The sequence below is a fragment of the Cebus imitator genome, unplaced genomic scaffold (assembly GCF_001604975.1).
Source record: "Cebus imitator isolate Cc_AM_T3 unplaced genomic scaffold, Cebus_imitator-1.0 Scaffold53, whole genome shotgun sequence".
Taxonomy (NCBI): domain Eukaryota; kingdom Metazoa; phylum Chordata; class Mammalia; order Primates; family Cebidae; genus Cebus; species Cebus imitator.
Window position 1 is genome coordinate 11,020 of NW_016107368.1, and position 14,598 is coordinate 25,617.

Sequence of the window (14,598 nt, forward strand, 5' to 3'; positions counted from 1 at the left end):
TATTAAATTTTTATAGTATCAATGTTTTAATTCTAACAGAAAACATTGGCAGAATTGAAAAAAAAAGTAAAAAATATTAGAAAAAGAGCCTTTCATAAGAGTTGGACTATTACATACATAGCAGATGCTCCATAAATTCCTGTTAATGTAAGCAAGTTGGGGGTACGGAAACTAATGAGCTAAAAATATCTCAGAACACTGGACAAGAGATAAAATTTTCCATCTCAAAAAAAGTTACAATTATTAGATTCAGGATTGTTACTAGATGGATTTAAGTGCTTTAATAACAAAATAATTATTTAAGTATGAGGTTTAATTCTTCCTGTTCTGTTATGCTACTGTATCAAGACCTGAGAATTTGGTAAGAACATGTTGAAATGATGTGTAATTAACAAGGATGCTACAGACAATTCCTAGAGATGCAAAGCAAATACTTCCTTTCACTGTAAACAATATGACTAAGTCCACTTGTTGAAGATATCAAGATCTATTTATATTCACTCTCCTGAAATGGCACAGGCGGCCTTAGAAGGATAAGTTTATAATAAATCCCTATATTTGGAAAACATTGTTGCTAAGCATCTTCTAACATTCAACAGAGTTTATAAAACTCATGTCACTGCTACATAATTAACAATTCATGTTTTCCAAAAAATGCAGTATGCTTATGTATGTTGTTAATTTAAAATGTTATAAATTTTGAGGGAATTAATAAAAGGCTATGCAACTAATTAATTAGAAAGGCAGTTTAATCCCAGGAGGAATACAAACATAAACATTAAATGTCAGGATGTGTTAGAGTCTAGCTTGTAAACAGCTTGTCCATTTGAGATAAAACATTTCAACATACAGCTGCTCTTTGCTTTAAAAAGGTGAACTACAAAACATTAGATCTTTGGACAAGTCACGACATATCAAACCACACTCTAGCTGAAAAATTAATTATAAAGAAAATATAACTTTTGAAAATAAGTTTCACACCCAATCACAAACACCAAATGTTATATCTGCTCAAATAACGGGAGATCTAAGTGTTGAAAGCAACAGTGCCTATTGCATGTAGTACTTCCAACTTTCATATGCATTATGAGAACAACGCTAAAAGATATGGAAAATATTTAGTAACCTGGAATAAAAGATTAGATATGTTGAGAGTAAGCACACTGCAAAAGATGCAGCATCACTCCTACAAAGTATGGACTGTAAACTTTCCATCCTCTGAAAAGGCACGTACAAGCTACATAAATACTACAGGGGTTTTGTATTTGTATCCTACAAATAATAACCTTTAGATTACAGAAAAAATCAGGAAGCCTAACTCAGTATGTTCTAAGAAATTCTGAATCACTTCAATTCATGCCATTACTGGACATATGTGTACAACTTTTGTTAAAAAGTACAGAGCTTACTTCACTATGCGGCAGCCCAGGAAGAGGGAAAATCATCAGACAACATATAAAGAGCACAAACAACATGCAGGTCCACAATCTTAACTAGGAAATACACATGTCTGTGTTCTTTCTTGTATTCTTAATTGTTAATTAACTGATTTACTTGTGCCTTTTTTTTTTTCCCAGAATTATTTGCCACCTTTAAATTTTATTTAGTACCATTATATATAACTGCAAAGCAAACTTAGACATTCATTTTCCCTTGAGTGGGAAAGTTAAATAATAATTTGGAAGAGCACATTACTATCACAAAAAAACCTCTGAGAGGAAACAACACTATTAGAGATAGTCAAAGAATTTCATTCCCTAAATTTAATCCAGTTATTTAAATCAGTTACAGAGAATCTCCAAAAACTGGGTAATTGATTGCCCTAGATCAGGGATTCTCAAAGTACAGTTCTTGGACCAGCAGCATTGACACACCTGCAAGCCTGTTAGAAATGCAAATTTTGGGCCCCATTTGGATCTTCTGGACCTATAGGAATCAGCAGGATAGTCCTCAGCTTGTGTTTTCACAAGCTCTACAAATGATTCTTACATAGATTGGAGAACCACTTGTGTAAATCAGCGAATCCAATGCCCAACTAACAGGCAAGTGCAGGACTGGCTGCTTCAAAATCACTTGGAAAACATTATAGATCCCACCTCCAGCTCCCTAACTCCCTTAAACAATTAACTATGAGTGGAAATGTGAGTGTGAGCATGAGTGAGGGTGTGTGTAGTTTCCCAGGTGCACCTGATGCATAATGAGGTTTAGGAACCAATGCCCTAGGTCAATAACTCTCAAAGTGTGGTCCCCAGATCAGCAGCATTAGCACCAGCATCAGCATTAGCTGGGAGCTTGCTAGCATTCTCAGGTACCAGATCAGACCTACTGAATCAGAAACTCTGGGGATGGGCCCCAGTAACCTATTTTAGTAAATTCTACAGGTTCATGCAGTCACAATCATTACACTGATCTTAGAATTACCTCTAAGGTTAGAATAATTGTTTTTTCAAAGAGTCATGGTAATATCTTCATATTTGGAGCAATATTAATGATGTCTGGTATATTATAGGTGCTCAAGAAGTATTTGATTAGTTGAATTGAATAAGAAGAATCTGAGAAATATCTGTGAAATCTAGGAGACATAATTATTACCCTATACACCCTTGATAGAGGTGAACAGTGTTTATTAATTTTAGAGTTGAGCTTAGTTTTGTTTGTAAACACCTCGGGAATCTCCTCTTTTTTCCACCCTTTATTGCTTTCAGAAATCCCTGCTTTGTGCTGAGGAAAGAACTCTTAAGAAGTTATTGTTACCTTTATAAGTAACAATGAGCAAGTGCTATGTAATCTTCAAAAATGTAGGACACTGAGGCTGCTTTAAATAACTGCTGTTAGTCCATTTTTGCCTTCCCACTGACAGATTACTAAGCTTTGGTTCTGATACAGCCTTTCACTATATTTGTTTAAAACAAGTGCTTTTTGGGAGGCATTTTCATTGTTCACCAGTTGTGCTATGTTTAAGTGGAGTGCTTGTAAATGGCCACTGGCCTATATGGGTAGTTAAGGCATCTTGACCAGATTTGTGAGGTTGACACTAAGAGACTCCATCTCCAGGAGATGTATTTCTGGGTACGTAAGTTAAATCTCTCTCTGTTACTTATTCTTTCCCATTAAATTCAGGTTTGTTTCACATATTTTTAATTTTAATCCTACCACTTTAAATCCTTGGAGTTTCACAGTTGTTTCAGCTTTCCCTCTAAGTCACACTGCTAACCAAATTGATAATTTACTCAGTCTTTAGTCATAAATTATAAAACTGTTCCAATGAGAAAATGCAGTGCACTTCACAACCAACATCAGTCTGCTTTATAGCACTGTTTCTAAGAACATCATGGAAAAACCCTGACTAACTACCTAAGTGTAAGTCGTTCAAACAGGTACAAAAGATAAGACCACTGAAAATAACTGATGAGGCCGGAAGATGCTTAGGGCTTTTTCTTCACTTTCTTTCTCCCTTTCCTTTATCTAATTCTTCCTATCCTCCTTTTTCTTCCATTTTTTTCTTCTTCTCCTTTACTGCCTACTAAATTAGGTAACTATGAGTCAATCATTTGGAGGTAAAAGTTACTGCATTTCTATTTCTGAACTGAAGCTCTAAAATAACTGCTACAGTTTGAATGTCCCTTCCAAAATTCATGTTGAAGTTTAATTGCCATTGTAATAGTATTAAGAGTTAGGACCACTGGAAGGAATTAGGCCATGAGACCACAAGGACATTAATCCTCAGGAATTGATTCATGCCATTACAGTGATAGTAGGTGTATGGCAAATGCACCTGATAGCAATAACTCAAGAAAGGAGGGTTGCCACATGGAGGCTGCTGGAGGGAGGATGCTAAGAAAAAGTGCTATATAAGCTGCATGCTTTTTCAAGCACTTGAGGTTCTCCTGTCTAGTCTGCCACCACTGGACTGTTCCTGTATGTTAGTTCTCCCTAATAAAACCCTATGTCTTATTTGCTAGCTCCAGGTCTCTTTTGCTTCTTGAATCTGGTGCCATCCTTATGGATGAAATTAACTGGGACCCAGTACCACAACTGGTGAACACGGTAGGAAGCTGGAGAAAATCTCATGAGCACTGAGACAGTAAGATAAGGAAAGGGGAAATATGAGGGGGAAATAGCAGGCTGACCATAACATTTATGTGGGGCCCAAAAGCCACTATCCTTATGAATGGGGCCTAATGTATGAGTATAGGAACACACCAAAAACACCATTGCAGGGGATGGATCTAAGTTAGATGCCCAAGCTGTGACAGCCACAATTGGCTGGCCATTCTTGACTATGCTCCAAGCAACAACTGAGACTGAGCTCCCAGCACAGGCAAGTGGTCATCTGCTATAGGACAAATTATGACTAGAAAGACATGCCAGACTAGCTCAAGCTAAAACATCAGAGACCCTACTGTCCAAACTGCAGAAACAGGATGACAAAATGGAAATTCTAGCTTGTCAGGTAGCCCATTTGAAGGGTCACCAGCTCCCATGCCAAGTTAGAAATATATGACTAAATTTTCCTGGGATTCTAAGTCCAGGGACCCAATAGAGAGCTCTAGTGAGGAGCAGTGAGGACTGGGATAAGCCCATAGAGGTTCCTGTCCTCTCTGTCCATCCGTAGTCACTACCAAGAGAGTCAGACTAATTGTGTCTGTAGGGAATAGACCTACAAAACTTGTCTCTGCCTGAAAGATGGCAGCACACCACAATGCAGCACTACACCACTGTGGAATTGGTAGAGCTGGGCAGAAGCTGGGTTCAGGAAGGAGGAGAGACAGCTGATTGAGAGGTGGCTTCTCTGTGTATGGGACATGGGGATGGAGAGTCCAGACTCAAGATGAGTGGAATGGCATCCAGTGCATGCCACCCAGCCATGAGGCACCACCTCAATGGTGCCAATAATGAGGACCAGGCCATGCCCCTCTGTAGCTGGGTGGTTGTAGGCTGCAATGAAGCATGGCCAAATGAGGGCATCTCCTTTGCGATGGCAGACTATGGAGGAATTGCAGGACATCCTCTGGGAATTAGGGATGAAACATGCTGTCTATGCTGAACATTACCGAGATACAACAAAGGGCTTTTCACTGCCAATATGAAAAACACAATCTTACAATCTGCACCGAACCAATAGTATGGTGTGCTAGTGTCTATCCAGAGCCCCCTAGTAGGACAGCCAGTGTCTCAGGCCGCCCAAGCAGCCCCCAACTTAGAAGAAACGGAGAAACTGCGTAGGTGAAGGGTACATACTGCTGGGATGAAAGGCAAGGGTGCCAACGGAAAGGAGACAGTCAAGGGGCCCATCAGGGTGACTGACGAACAAATGTGGTACAAACAGCTACTATGAAAACAGATAACCTAATGCTGTTCTGGTCAGACTGTAGCGGAAGCTGACACCAGAATTCTGCTTCACTAAGGAGCCTCAGGTTCAGTCCACCACCCTTCCTGCACAGGGATGGCAGGTGTCAACCCCATTAGACTGGATGAAAACCAAGGCCCCGGAGTCCCGATAAGAGTAATAATGGCCAGGGTACCTGGGGACCAGAGGCCACACGAAGAACTAACTATATATTGGTCACCTAAGAATAAACAGACTGTGTGTACCCTAGTGGATACTAGGGCTGAATGTACTTTCATATATGGTGACATTCATTGGTTCAAGGGCCTATAACAGCAATAGGTGGTTATGGAGCGGGGGTCAGACAAGTTGAACTAGTATTATAAGTTGGGAGACTGCCACCAAAACCCTACTTAGTATGCATAGTTCCCATCTTGGAATACATCTTGGGAATGGATATCTTATGAGGTTTGACCCTCCAAACGACTACTGGAGAGTTCTGCCTGAGTGGTGAAGCATGTGATCAACAGGAAAGTGAAATGGACACCAGTACATTTGCCAATCCCACACGGCAAGTAGTAGCACTGAAGCAATACTGCCTGCTGGTGGACATAATGAGACCACAGAGATTGTTAAGGAGTTAGCCCAAGGAGGCATTATAAGGCCAGTGCACAGCCCACACAACAGCCCTGTATGGCCCATGCAGAAGCCTGAGGGGACATGGACAGTGACAGAAGGTTACCGGGAATTAAATAAGGTGGTCTCCCAATGTATGCACCTGTTCCCAATATCTCTTCTAAGGAGAGCAGGAGAGACACTGGGCACATACTATTTTGTTACTGATTTAACCAATGCCTTCTTCAGCATCCCCACTGCCCCAGAGTCAAAACCAATTCACCTGGGAAGAACAACAGACCTTTACCGTCGTGCCCCAGGGATATTTGCATAGCCATGGTGGTCTTGAAGGGGTACATGTTTTCTATTACACTGAAGATATCATGCTAACTTCTGAGTCTTTTTTCAGCTTTCAAACTGTGCCCCCCCACACCTTGCTGTCTCATCTAGCAAACAGCGGATGAGCCATAACACAGATAAAATCCAGGGTCGAGGCTTATCAGCCAAATACTTGGGTCTGCAATCATGGACAGGTGCAGGCATACTCACATTCTGTGACACCAAAAGCAGCTGGAAACCTTCTTAGGACTCATAGGGTATAGGCATTCTTTTATTCCACATTTGGCCCAACTCCTTAGACCCCTATACTGTTTAGACAGGAAGGGGGCCCACTGAGACTAATCCACAAAGGAGGATGAGAACTTTGAACAAGCTAAAGTCACAGTGAAACAAATACAAGCCACGGGAGTCCAGGTGCAGAGACGGCCTTGTGAACTAGATGTAGCCATTATCCTGAGGGGTTTGAGTGGGGCTTGTGGCAAAGCAGAGAATATATGTGTGCCTTTAGGATTCTGGTCCCAGCTATGAATAAAAGGTGAAGTTAGATATAGTGCCATGGAACGACAACTCTGTGCTATACATTACGCCTTACAACAAGTGGAGAATATTACAAAGGGGGTCCCAGTGCTAGTACGTACCCAGTACCCCAAAGCAGGTTGGCTAAAGGGTATCTTCCAGAAACCAAAGTCTGGGAATGCCCAGACACAGACTGTGGCCAAATGGCATGCATACCTGCAACGGAGGAGCACACAAATAGCCCCTTGAGCTCAGAGCTCCATTCGGTGCTTGGCCCTGTCATCTATGTAAAAACTGTCACATAGTCTTTGAGGGAGGCTGCTGAATCTCCATAGATTCCCTCCTTCATACAGGATGGACAGGGCCCAATGTCTGACTAGGCCTGGTACACTGACAGCTTGTCACGAGGCAATCCTTGCACTTGGACAGGTACGGCCATTCAGCCATCCACTGACAGTATCTGGATTGATACAGGCCAAGGACATAGCAGCCAATGAGCTGAGCTGCAAGCTGTCTGGATGGACCTCCTCTATAAGCCAGATCCAACAGTCCTATGTACCCACAGCTGGGCTGTCTGAAGTTAACAGGCATCCAGCATGACATTTTTAAGGAAAATTGTGATTCTCCAGCATACACTTCTCCCTGATTTCCAAAGCATAATATATCAATAAATATCATCTTCATCAATACTGCCACTGATGCACCTGATTATGTGTGTGTGCATGTGTGTGTGTACTTTGGAAAAGTCTGATAGGATATAGTTATCCCTTAGTGTCTATGGGGTATTAGTTCTAGGACCCCTGAGATACCAAAATCTAATGACAGCTCAAGACCCTTATATAAAATGGCTTAGTATTTGCATATAGCCTATGTACATCCTCCCATATAATTTAAATAATCTCTAGATTACTTTTACCTAATCCAATGTAAAGCCACTCGCCATGCGGCTACTACAATGGGAACCATAGGACTAGACAGTAGCAGGTCACCTCCTTTGGGGTAGTGACACATAGGACATTCAGCACTGCATCCAGGGGATGCATAAAATCATCTACCATGGGTATCCCCATACTGCATCTACACCACCTGGAAATGAACAGGCAGACAAATTAACCTGCATTTGTCCCCTCAAGGGAGGCCCCACAGAAGAGGTGGTCAATTGGTTACAAAAGAAGACAGGCCTTTGGGCCATAGCAAAGAATTGGGGCATGCCACTATGATACAAAGACACAGTACACATCTGTCAGCAATATCTTACCTGTGCACAGGAGCGCCATAGGCCCTTGCCACCTGATACCAGAAAGACCACCAGGGGCCAGAGCCCAGCACAATGGTGGCAGGTAGACTACATAGGATCTTTGCCTCTATTGGATGGCTGCCACTATGCCTTGACTTGTGCAGAAACCTGCACGGGGCTACTACGGGCATATCCCAACAAGCATGCCACACAAAAAGCCACCATAAAACCAGAACAGCTGTGTGCAGCCTACAACGTCCACATCAGTATTAACAGGACCAGGGCTCACACTTTACCAGATATAAACTGCAGGAATAGGAAGAGGTCCTGGATATCCACTGGCATATCCGCCTGCCGTACAACCCTACAGCAGTGGGGCTAACTGAACAAATGAATGGACTGTTGAAACAATTCCTACAGGAGATGTGCTCTCTGGCTCTGTAGACACATTACTTACCAGCAGCCATGCATAACCTGAGCGAACATGCATGTTCTCATCACCCCATCATGTATACTCTTCTGACACAAGGATGTGATACCACCATCAGGATCCAGGTAGATGGGGTAAAGGACAGTGTACCTTTGCCCTCAACCTGGGACACAAAGTAACCTTCTATTGCCCTTGCCAAAGGACCTACCTACTGGGGAGCACATCATTATGTGGTTCTGGGAAATGGTAAACCAGACCCTGATGGTTCTGTTTTTCTGCTCCATGGGGAAGGGTCTATATCAGGATATACAGGTCACACCTATTTTACACTATACTCTCCATCGTAATGCTAAAATAACGAATCCTAGTCCTCCCTTGTGCAAGGGGATGAACATCCTCCCATGATGAAACCTTTTAGTACCTCCACTGTCTTCCTCTGGCCTCCTGCAACACATTACAGAGGAGGGCCAGTCCATTGGGTATTGTAAACCAGGCATCGGGCTGCTGCTGCCAGGGGTGGTGCTCTCTCGGAAGGACAAAACTCCCCATGTTTTGTTAAATGGCCAGGACTTGTCCTTTCTTGTACCCACTAAACACCTCACCTTTTGCCCATAGATGGGGTGCCACAAATCTCTCCACTGACTGGATGCAGATGGTTATCTCTCTCCAGAAAAAAAGAGACTGCTGGGTCTGTGGAGCGATGCCCCCTCCTCCACTGTCGGCCTGCCATGCCACACCCAAGCAACTAACATTATACTTGGTATAATGACCTTCACCTATTTCCCTTCAGTGACAACAGCACCTCTTGCAGCAAGTTTCCCACCACCAACGACACGAGATGGCATATTTCCTGCTTGGTGAGGGAGCAAGTTAATGTCACTCCTGCTGTGGGTAGGCTATACATGATGATGGGCTAGAGTAAATGACAGCAGTATAGATAGATATAGTGGGTCATGCACCCCTCTTTGTAAAATCGCATGGCCATAGACATCTTAACCCCAAGGGCAGAACCTGTGCATTAATTAAAACCTGTTGTGTATATATTCCTGATAACTTTCACAATGTAACCCAGGCCATGCAGGCCTTAAATACCCATATTTCCACTACAGAATCTAAGTCTTACAATCCTATAACCGTCTGTTTTAATCAACTCCCAAACCATTGAAAAACCTTCTGTATAGTATGATTGTATCTTATATTTGTTATTCTTTTTTGTTGTAGTTTATATTGCTACTGCAGCATCTGGCTGCAATGCTCCTCCACATACCTGGCCCCAGGGATATCACGACAGAATGGTATAAGAATGAGAGGGCCATGGAGAGGTACACTGGTGCAGAGTATATGGTAGATGCAACTGACAGCAATAATTTAAGCATATCCTGAGAATGAATGACCCTGTATTGCAGATGCCCCTGACAGCAATAACTTGAGAAAGGAGGTTGCCATGTGGAAGTTGCTGGGGGGAGGATGCTAAGTGAAAATGCTATACAAGCTGCATGCTTTAAGCAAGTAATTGCAGTTCTCCTGTCCAGCCCACGACCACTGGACCACCCTATAAGTATGTGCTGCCAAATAAGCCCTAAGTTTCATTCATTGGCTCTGTGTCTCTTCTTCAGCCTCTCAAACCTGGTACCATCCCTACTGAAGTTAATAGGGGTCCAGCATGACACTCAATTTTAAGGAAAATTGTGATTCTCTAGCTTATACTTCTCCCTGATTTCCACAGCACGATATAGCAATAAATATTGTCATCATCAATATTGCCACCAATGCATCTGATTACATGTGCGTGCGTGCGTGCGTGCATGCGTGCGTGCGTGTGTGTGTACTTTGGAGAAGTCTAATACATAGTCATCCTTTAGTATCTACAGGGTATTGGTTCCAGGACCCCTAAGCACCAAAATCTAAGGAATGCTGAAGCCCCTTAATGGCTCAGTATTTGCATATAGCCTACACACATCCTCCCATATAATTTAAATAATCTCTAGATTACTTTTACCTGATCCAATGTAAATGCTATGTAAATATGGTTGACCCTTGAACAACTTGTGGGTCAGGGATACCAATCTCTGTGCAGTCAAAAAACTATGTATAACTTCTGACTCCCACAAAGCCTAACTACTAATAGCATATGGTTGACCTGAAGCTTTGCCAATAACATAAACAGTTGATTAACCGTATTTTTTGTTATATGTATTATATACTGTATTCTTACAATAAAGCAAGCTAGAGAAAAAGCAAGCTTTTTCAAATTAATGCAAAACTCCAAAAAAATTTCCAGTACATTTATTTTAAAATATTCATATATAAGTGGACCCATGCAGTTCAAGTCCTCATAGTTCAAAGGTCCACTGTAGTTGCAATACTTTTTAAAATTTTTATTATTTTTTACTGTTTTATCTTTTTATTGTCTTTTTTTTTTTCCTGAATATTTTCAAACCACAGTTGGTTGAATTCTCAGATGCTAAGCCCAAAGATATGGAGGGCTGACTGTATACACTATAATAGTGGTTATCCTTTAGAGGTAGGATTGAGTGTTTTTTATTTCTTTTTTATAGTTTTCTGAATCAACTAAATTTTTTCAATAAATTTTACAATTAGAAACAAAGCTACTTCCATTAAGAAATAAGCAAAATATAAATTATTTGTATGTAAATAAACTGGAGATAAGTTCATCAATATAGACTCACCATGGCAAATCACACTCACCTGCTTCATTACACAAGACTTTCAAGTCAGCTCCAACATATCCATGAGCACTATTTGCCAGCTGCAGCAGTTCAGCCTCAGTGAGCAAATGGGGTACCCTTCGAAGCAGTTTCTGGAGAATATCTAGCCGGTCCTGAGCATTGGGAACTCCAATCTCAATCTCTTTATCAAATCGCCCAGGTCTTCGGAGTGCAGAATCCAAAGCGTGAGGGCGATTTGTGGCCCCAAGGACCAACACTTGTCCTTCACTTCCTTCCTAACAAAATAAAATGAAAACAAATTTCTTATTTTTCTGAAAGTTAGAAAAAAAGAAGGGGGCATGCACTGGCTGTATAAACAAGGATGAATCATCTAACTGTCCAGCCTACTAAGTCCTATCCTACACTTTCATTACCTATCAATTACTTTTATTAGTAATAGATTTTTATTATGCTTTTATTACTTTATTACACATTTTTCAATGTTCAGCCTAACTGCTTCCTCCAGTAGAAAGTTTTCCAATACTTACCTCTCCATCTACTATGATATCTCTTACTTCTCACATCTTAACTGTATCAGTCTCATAAAAAAATATATAATACTGTACTATGTAATTGTTTTAACTGTTTTAAATAGTCCTTTTCCCTACTTGGATTATGACATACATAATATTCAAAAAGAACAATACTCTATTAGAAAGTTATCTAAAAAGTCTTCACTCACAGACTATTTTTTAATATGGATACATTTTTAAATTCCTGAAAATAGAGACAACAATATAACCAACATCCAAGTATCAGCCCCCCTTGAATACACAGGTATTTTTGCTCTCTGAAAAGGAAATTAGGAACAGCAAATAATAAAGAACTATGATCATGATCAGCCACCTGTAGAAATATACAATATTCTATTCAGATGACCCAGAGACAGGCATAACTAGGATATGATTTATGTTAAAAAATTTTTTAAAAAAAGCTCAAACCAAATCAATTACATTGCATGTGCCAACAGATAATGCATGGACTACAGTGAATCTACAAATTATAAGTTTAGAAGTACAAAAACAGGCCCTTAAATATATTCAGACTAACGCATCAGCATCACATTTCCATTCCTTGCCCAAAGGCAAGAACACTAATCCACAACAGGCTTATCCCCATGGCAGAGAAAAAGACAGCAGATTGAAATAATTAAGAGTCTCCAACATTAAGCCTTTCATCTGACGTCATACTTACCAAGAACCCTTGTAATTATAAGATAGCTCTCTATATTTGCCATCAAGGTGAAAATATAGTCATCTATAAACGCAAACATTTGGTCTGCTTAATACTTATATCTCCTGTAAATGGACAAACTAGCATACTATTTTATACATCATTCTCTTGTAAGTGTTATCATGGCTCAGTCTGTCCTCACAACTCTATCATCTCCAACATACTAATAACACTGAATTCTCCAATTTTATAACCTGAGAATCAAACCTGGGACATGACAATCACTCCTAGGTACTATTCCAGGACTGAGAACCAGGTAGTCAGCCAGTCTCCACCAGGTGACAACCCTTCTCTTACAGGCTCTTAAAATTATTAACATGTTAGTAAATAATAACAACTTAATGCCAATCCTTTATATTATTTTCACATGTTTACTTTCTATCACTAGACAATAAAAAACAAAAGTTCTAAATGACCAGTTTTTTTAATGTACAAAAGAGACTTGATACTACATGATTTCTAAAATTTCTTTTGGTTCTAACATATTATGATTGTAAAAACTTTACTTACAATCCAGCATAAAAAGTGTTTTTCTAATTAACGGATGTCAGGAGGCTTAGAAAATTTTTGTTCATGCCTACTCTCTTGTTAGTCCTATGAATATTCCTTCCATAATTAGCATATAGTTTTTATTAATAAAAGAATGTATACCCTATCAGAGAATCTGGTAACATGAGTAATTCTTTTTAAATGTTGTACAAAACATTTTCCATTATTCTCACTTTCTTTCCTTTCATTTCCATAGTACAAAGCCTTGAAAGAGTCCATTTTTTACATGGGTAATAAGACTTACTCATGGCATTTCTTAATAAAATCCTCAAGGGCCAGGCAAAGTGGCTCAGCCTGTAACCCCAGCACTTTGAGGATCACAAGGTAAGGAGTCTGAGACCAGCCTGGCCAAAATGGTGATACCCTGTCTCTACTAAAATTACAAAAAAAAAAAATTAGCCAGGTGTGGTGGTGTGTGCCTGTAATCCCAGCTACTCAGGAGGCTGAGGCAAGAGAATCGCTTGAATCTGGAAGGCGGAGGTTACAGTGAGCCGAGATCGTGCCATTGCACTCCAGCCTGGACCACAAGGCGACACTCCGTCTCAAAATAATAATAAAAATAAAATAAAATAAAATCCCCTAAAATTTAACTGCTCAATCTTCCTTACTGATCTTTGCTTCAGGTTTTAAAGTTAACAGCATTTATCACAAAACAAATCCATCATGGTATAGTATTTTATATGCTAGAAAAAATATGCCAGGTTATGATGTTGTCCTAGCAGTTACTAAGTAATATACTATAACAAATTATTTTACAGGTCTTTCCTCTAGTTGCTATGGCTAATATTTTGTCCTTATCCTAAAATATCCAAAGGCTCTGACACATTCAACAGTTTTTGCCCCTACCTATGTATTTAAGAATTAACCCTACACAGAATCAATACTAGCACTATACTTACCGAACCAATGCCATCCATTAGTGTTAAGAGTGAAGCCACAACTCTTTTCTCCACTTCATTCTGAGCTCCCTCTCTTTTTGGACAAAGTGCATCTAGCTCATCAATAAAAATAATTGATGGGTGCCTAAAAACAAACAAGTAAAATGAAATCTCTCGTCTACTTTTGATTTTGAATTTTACTTAGTTTCAGTTTTAATTAAAACACAACATATCAAATTTAGAATTTACTTAATATTATAAAGATATTATGTTAAGCTAAAAAACCTTAGAAATGCTAACTCACTAACCTCATATACTATCTACCCCATTAAAAGTCTGGGTAATTGAGTAAATCTACCGCTTAAGAGATGAGAGTCTCCTAAGAACTCTCTCAGTAATGCCCAGAACTCTTCCAGTAATGCCCATTAAGTTGTTATGACTGGATCAATTCAGAAGCTGAGGCCAGAGATACTGTCCCTTTGAGTAGGGTTAAAACCAAAGGACACAAACTAGAAATGCCGTGTTATTTTTAAACTATTAAAATTAAAATTTGTAGCCAGGTGCGATGGCTCATGCTTGTAATCCCAGCACTTTGGGAGGATGAGGCGGGTAGATTACAAGGTGAGGCATTCCAGACTAGCCTGGCCAATATAGTGAAACCTGGTCTCTACCAAAAATACAAAAAATTAGCCTGGCATGGTGGCAGGCACCTGTAATCCCAGCTACTTGGGAGGCTGAGGCAG

The 14,598-nt window shown here is 40.2% G+C and overlaps 1 protein-coding gene across 2 annotated transcripts in view; it reads right to left on the reverse strand.

Annotated features, from left to right (window-relative positions):
• Nucleotides 1-1,527: 1,527 nt before the first annotated feature.
• The window catches only part of LOC108304177 (ATPase family protein 2 homolog), a 30,213-nt gene continuing 17,142 nt past the window's right edge, over nt 1,528-14,598 (reverse strand). For both annotated transcript variants that reach the window (XM_017528219.2, XM_037738364.1), the window contains exons 8-9: nt 13,877-14,000; nt 1,528-11,431 (exon numbers count right to left, since the gene is read on the reverse strand). In XM_017528219.2, coding sequence (XP_017383708.1) covers nt 11,153-11,431; nt 13,877-14,000 — 403 coding nt within the window. In that variant the 3' untranslated portion in view covers nt 1,528-11,152. The remainder of the gene's footprint in view (nt 11,432-13,876; nt 14,001-14,598) is intronic.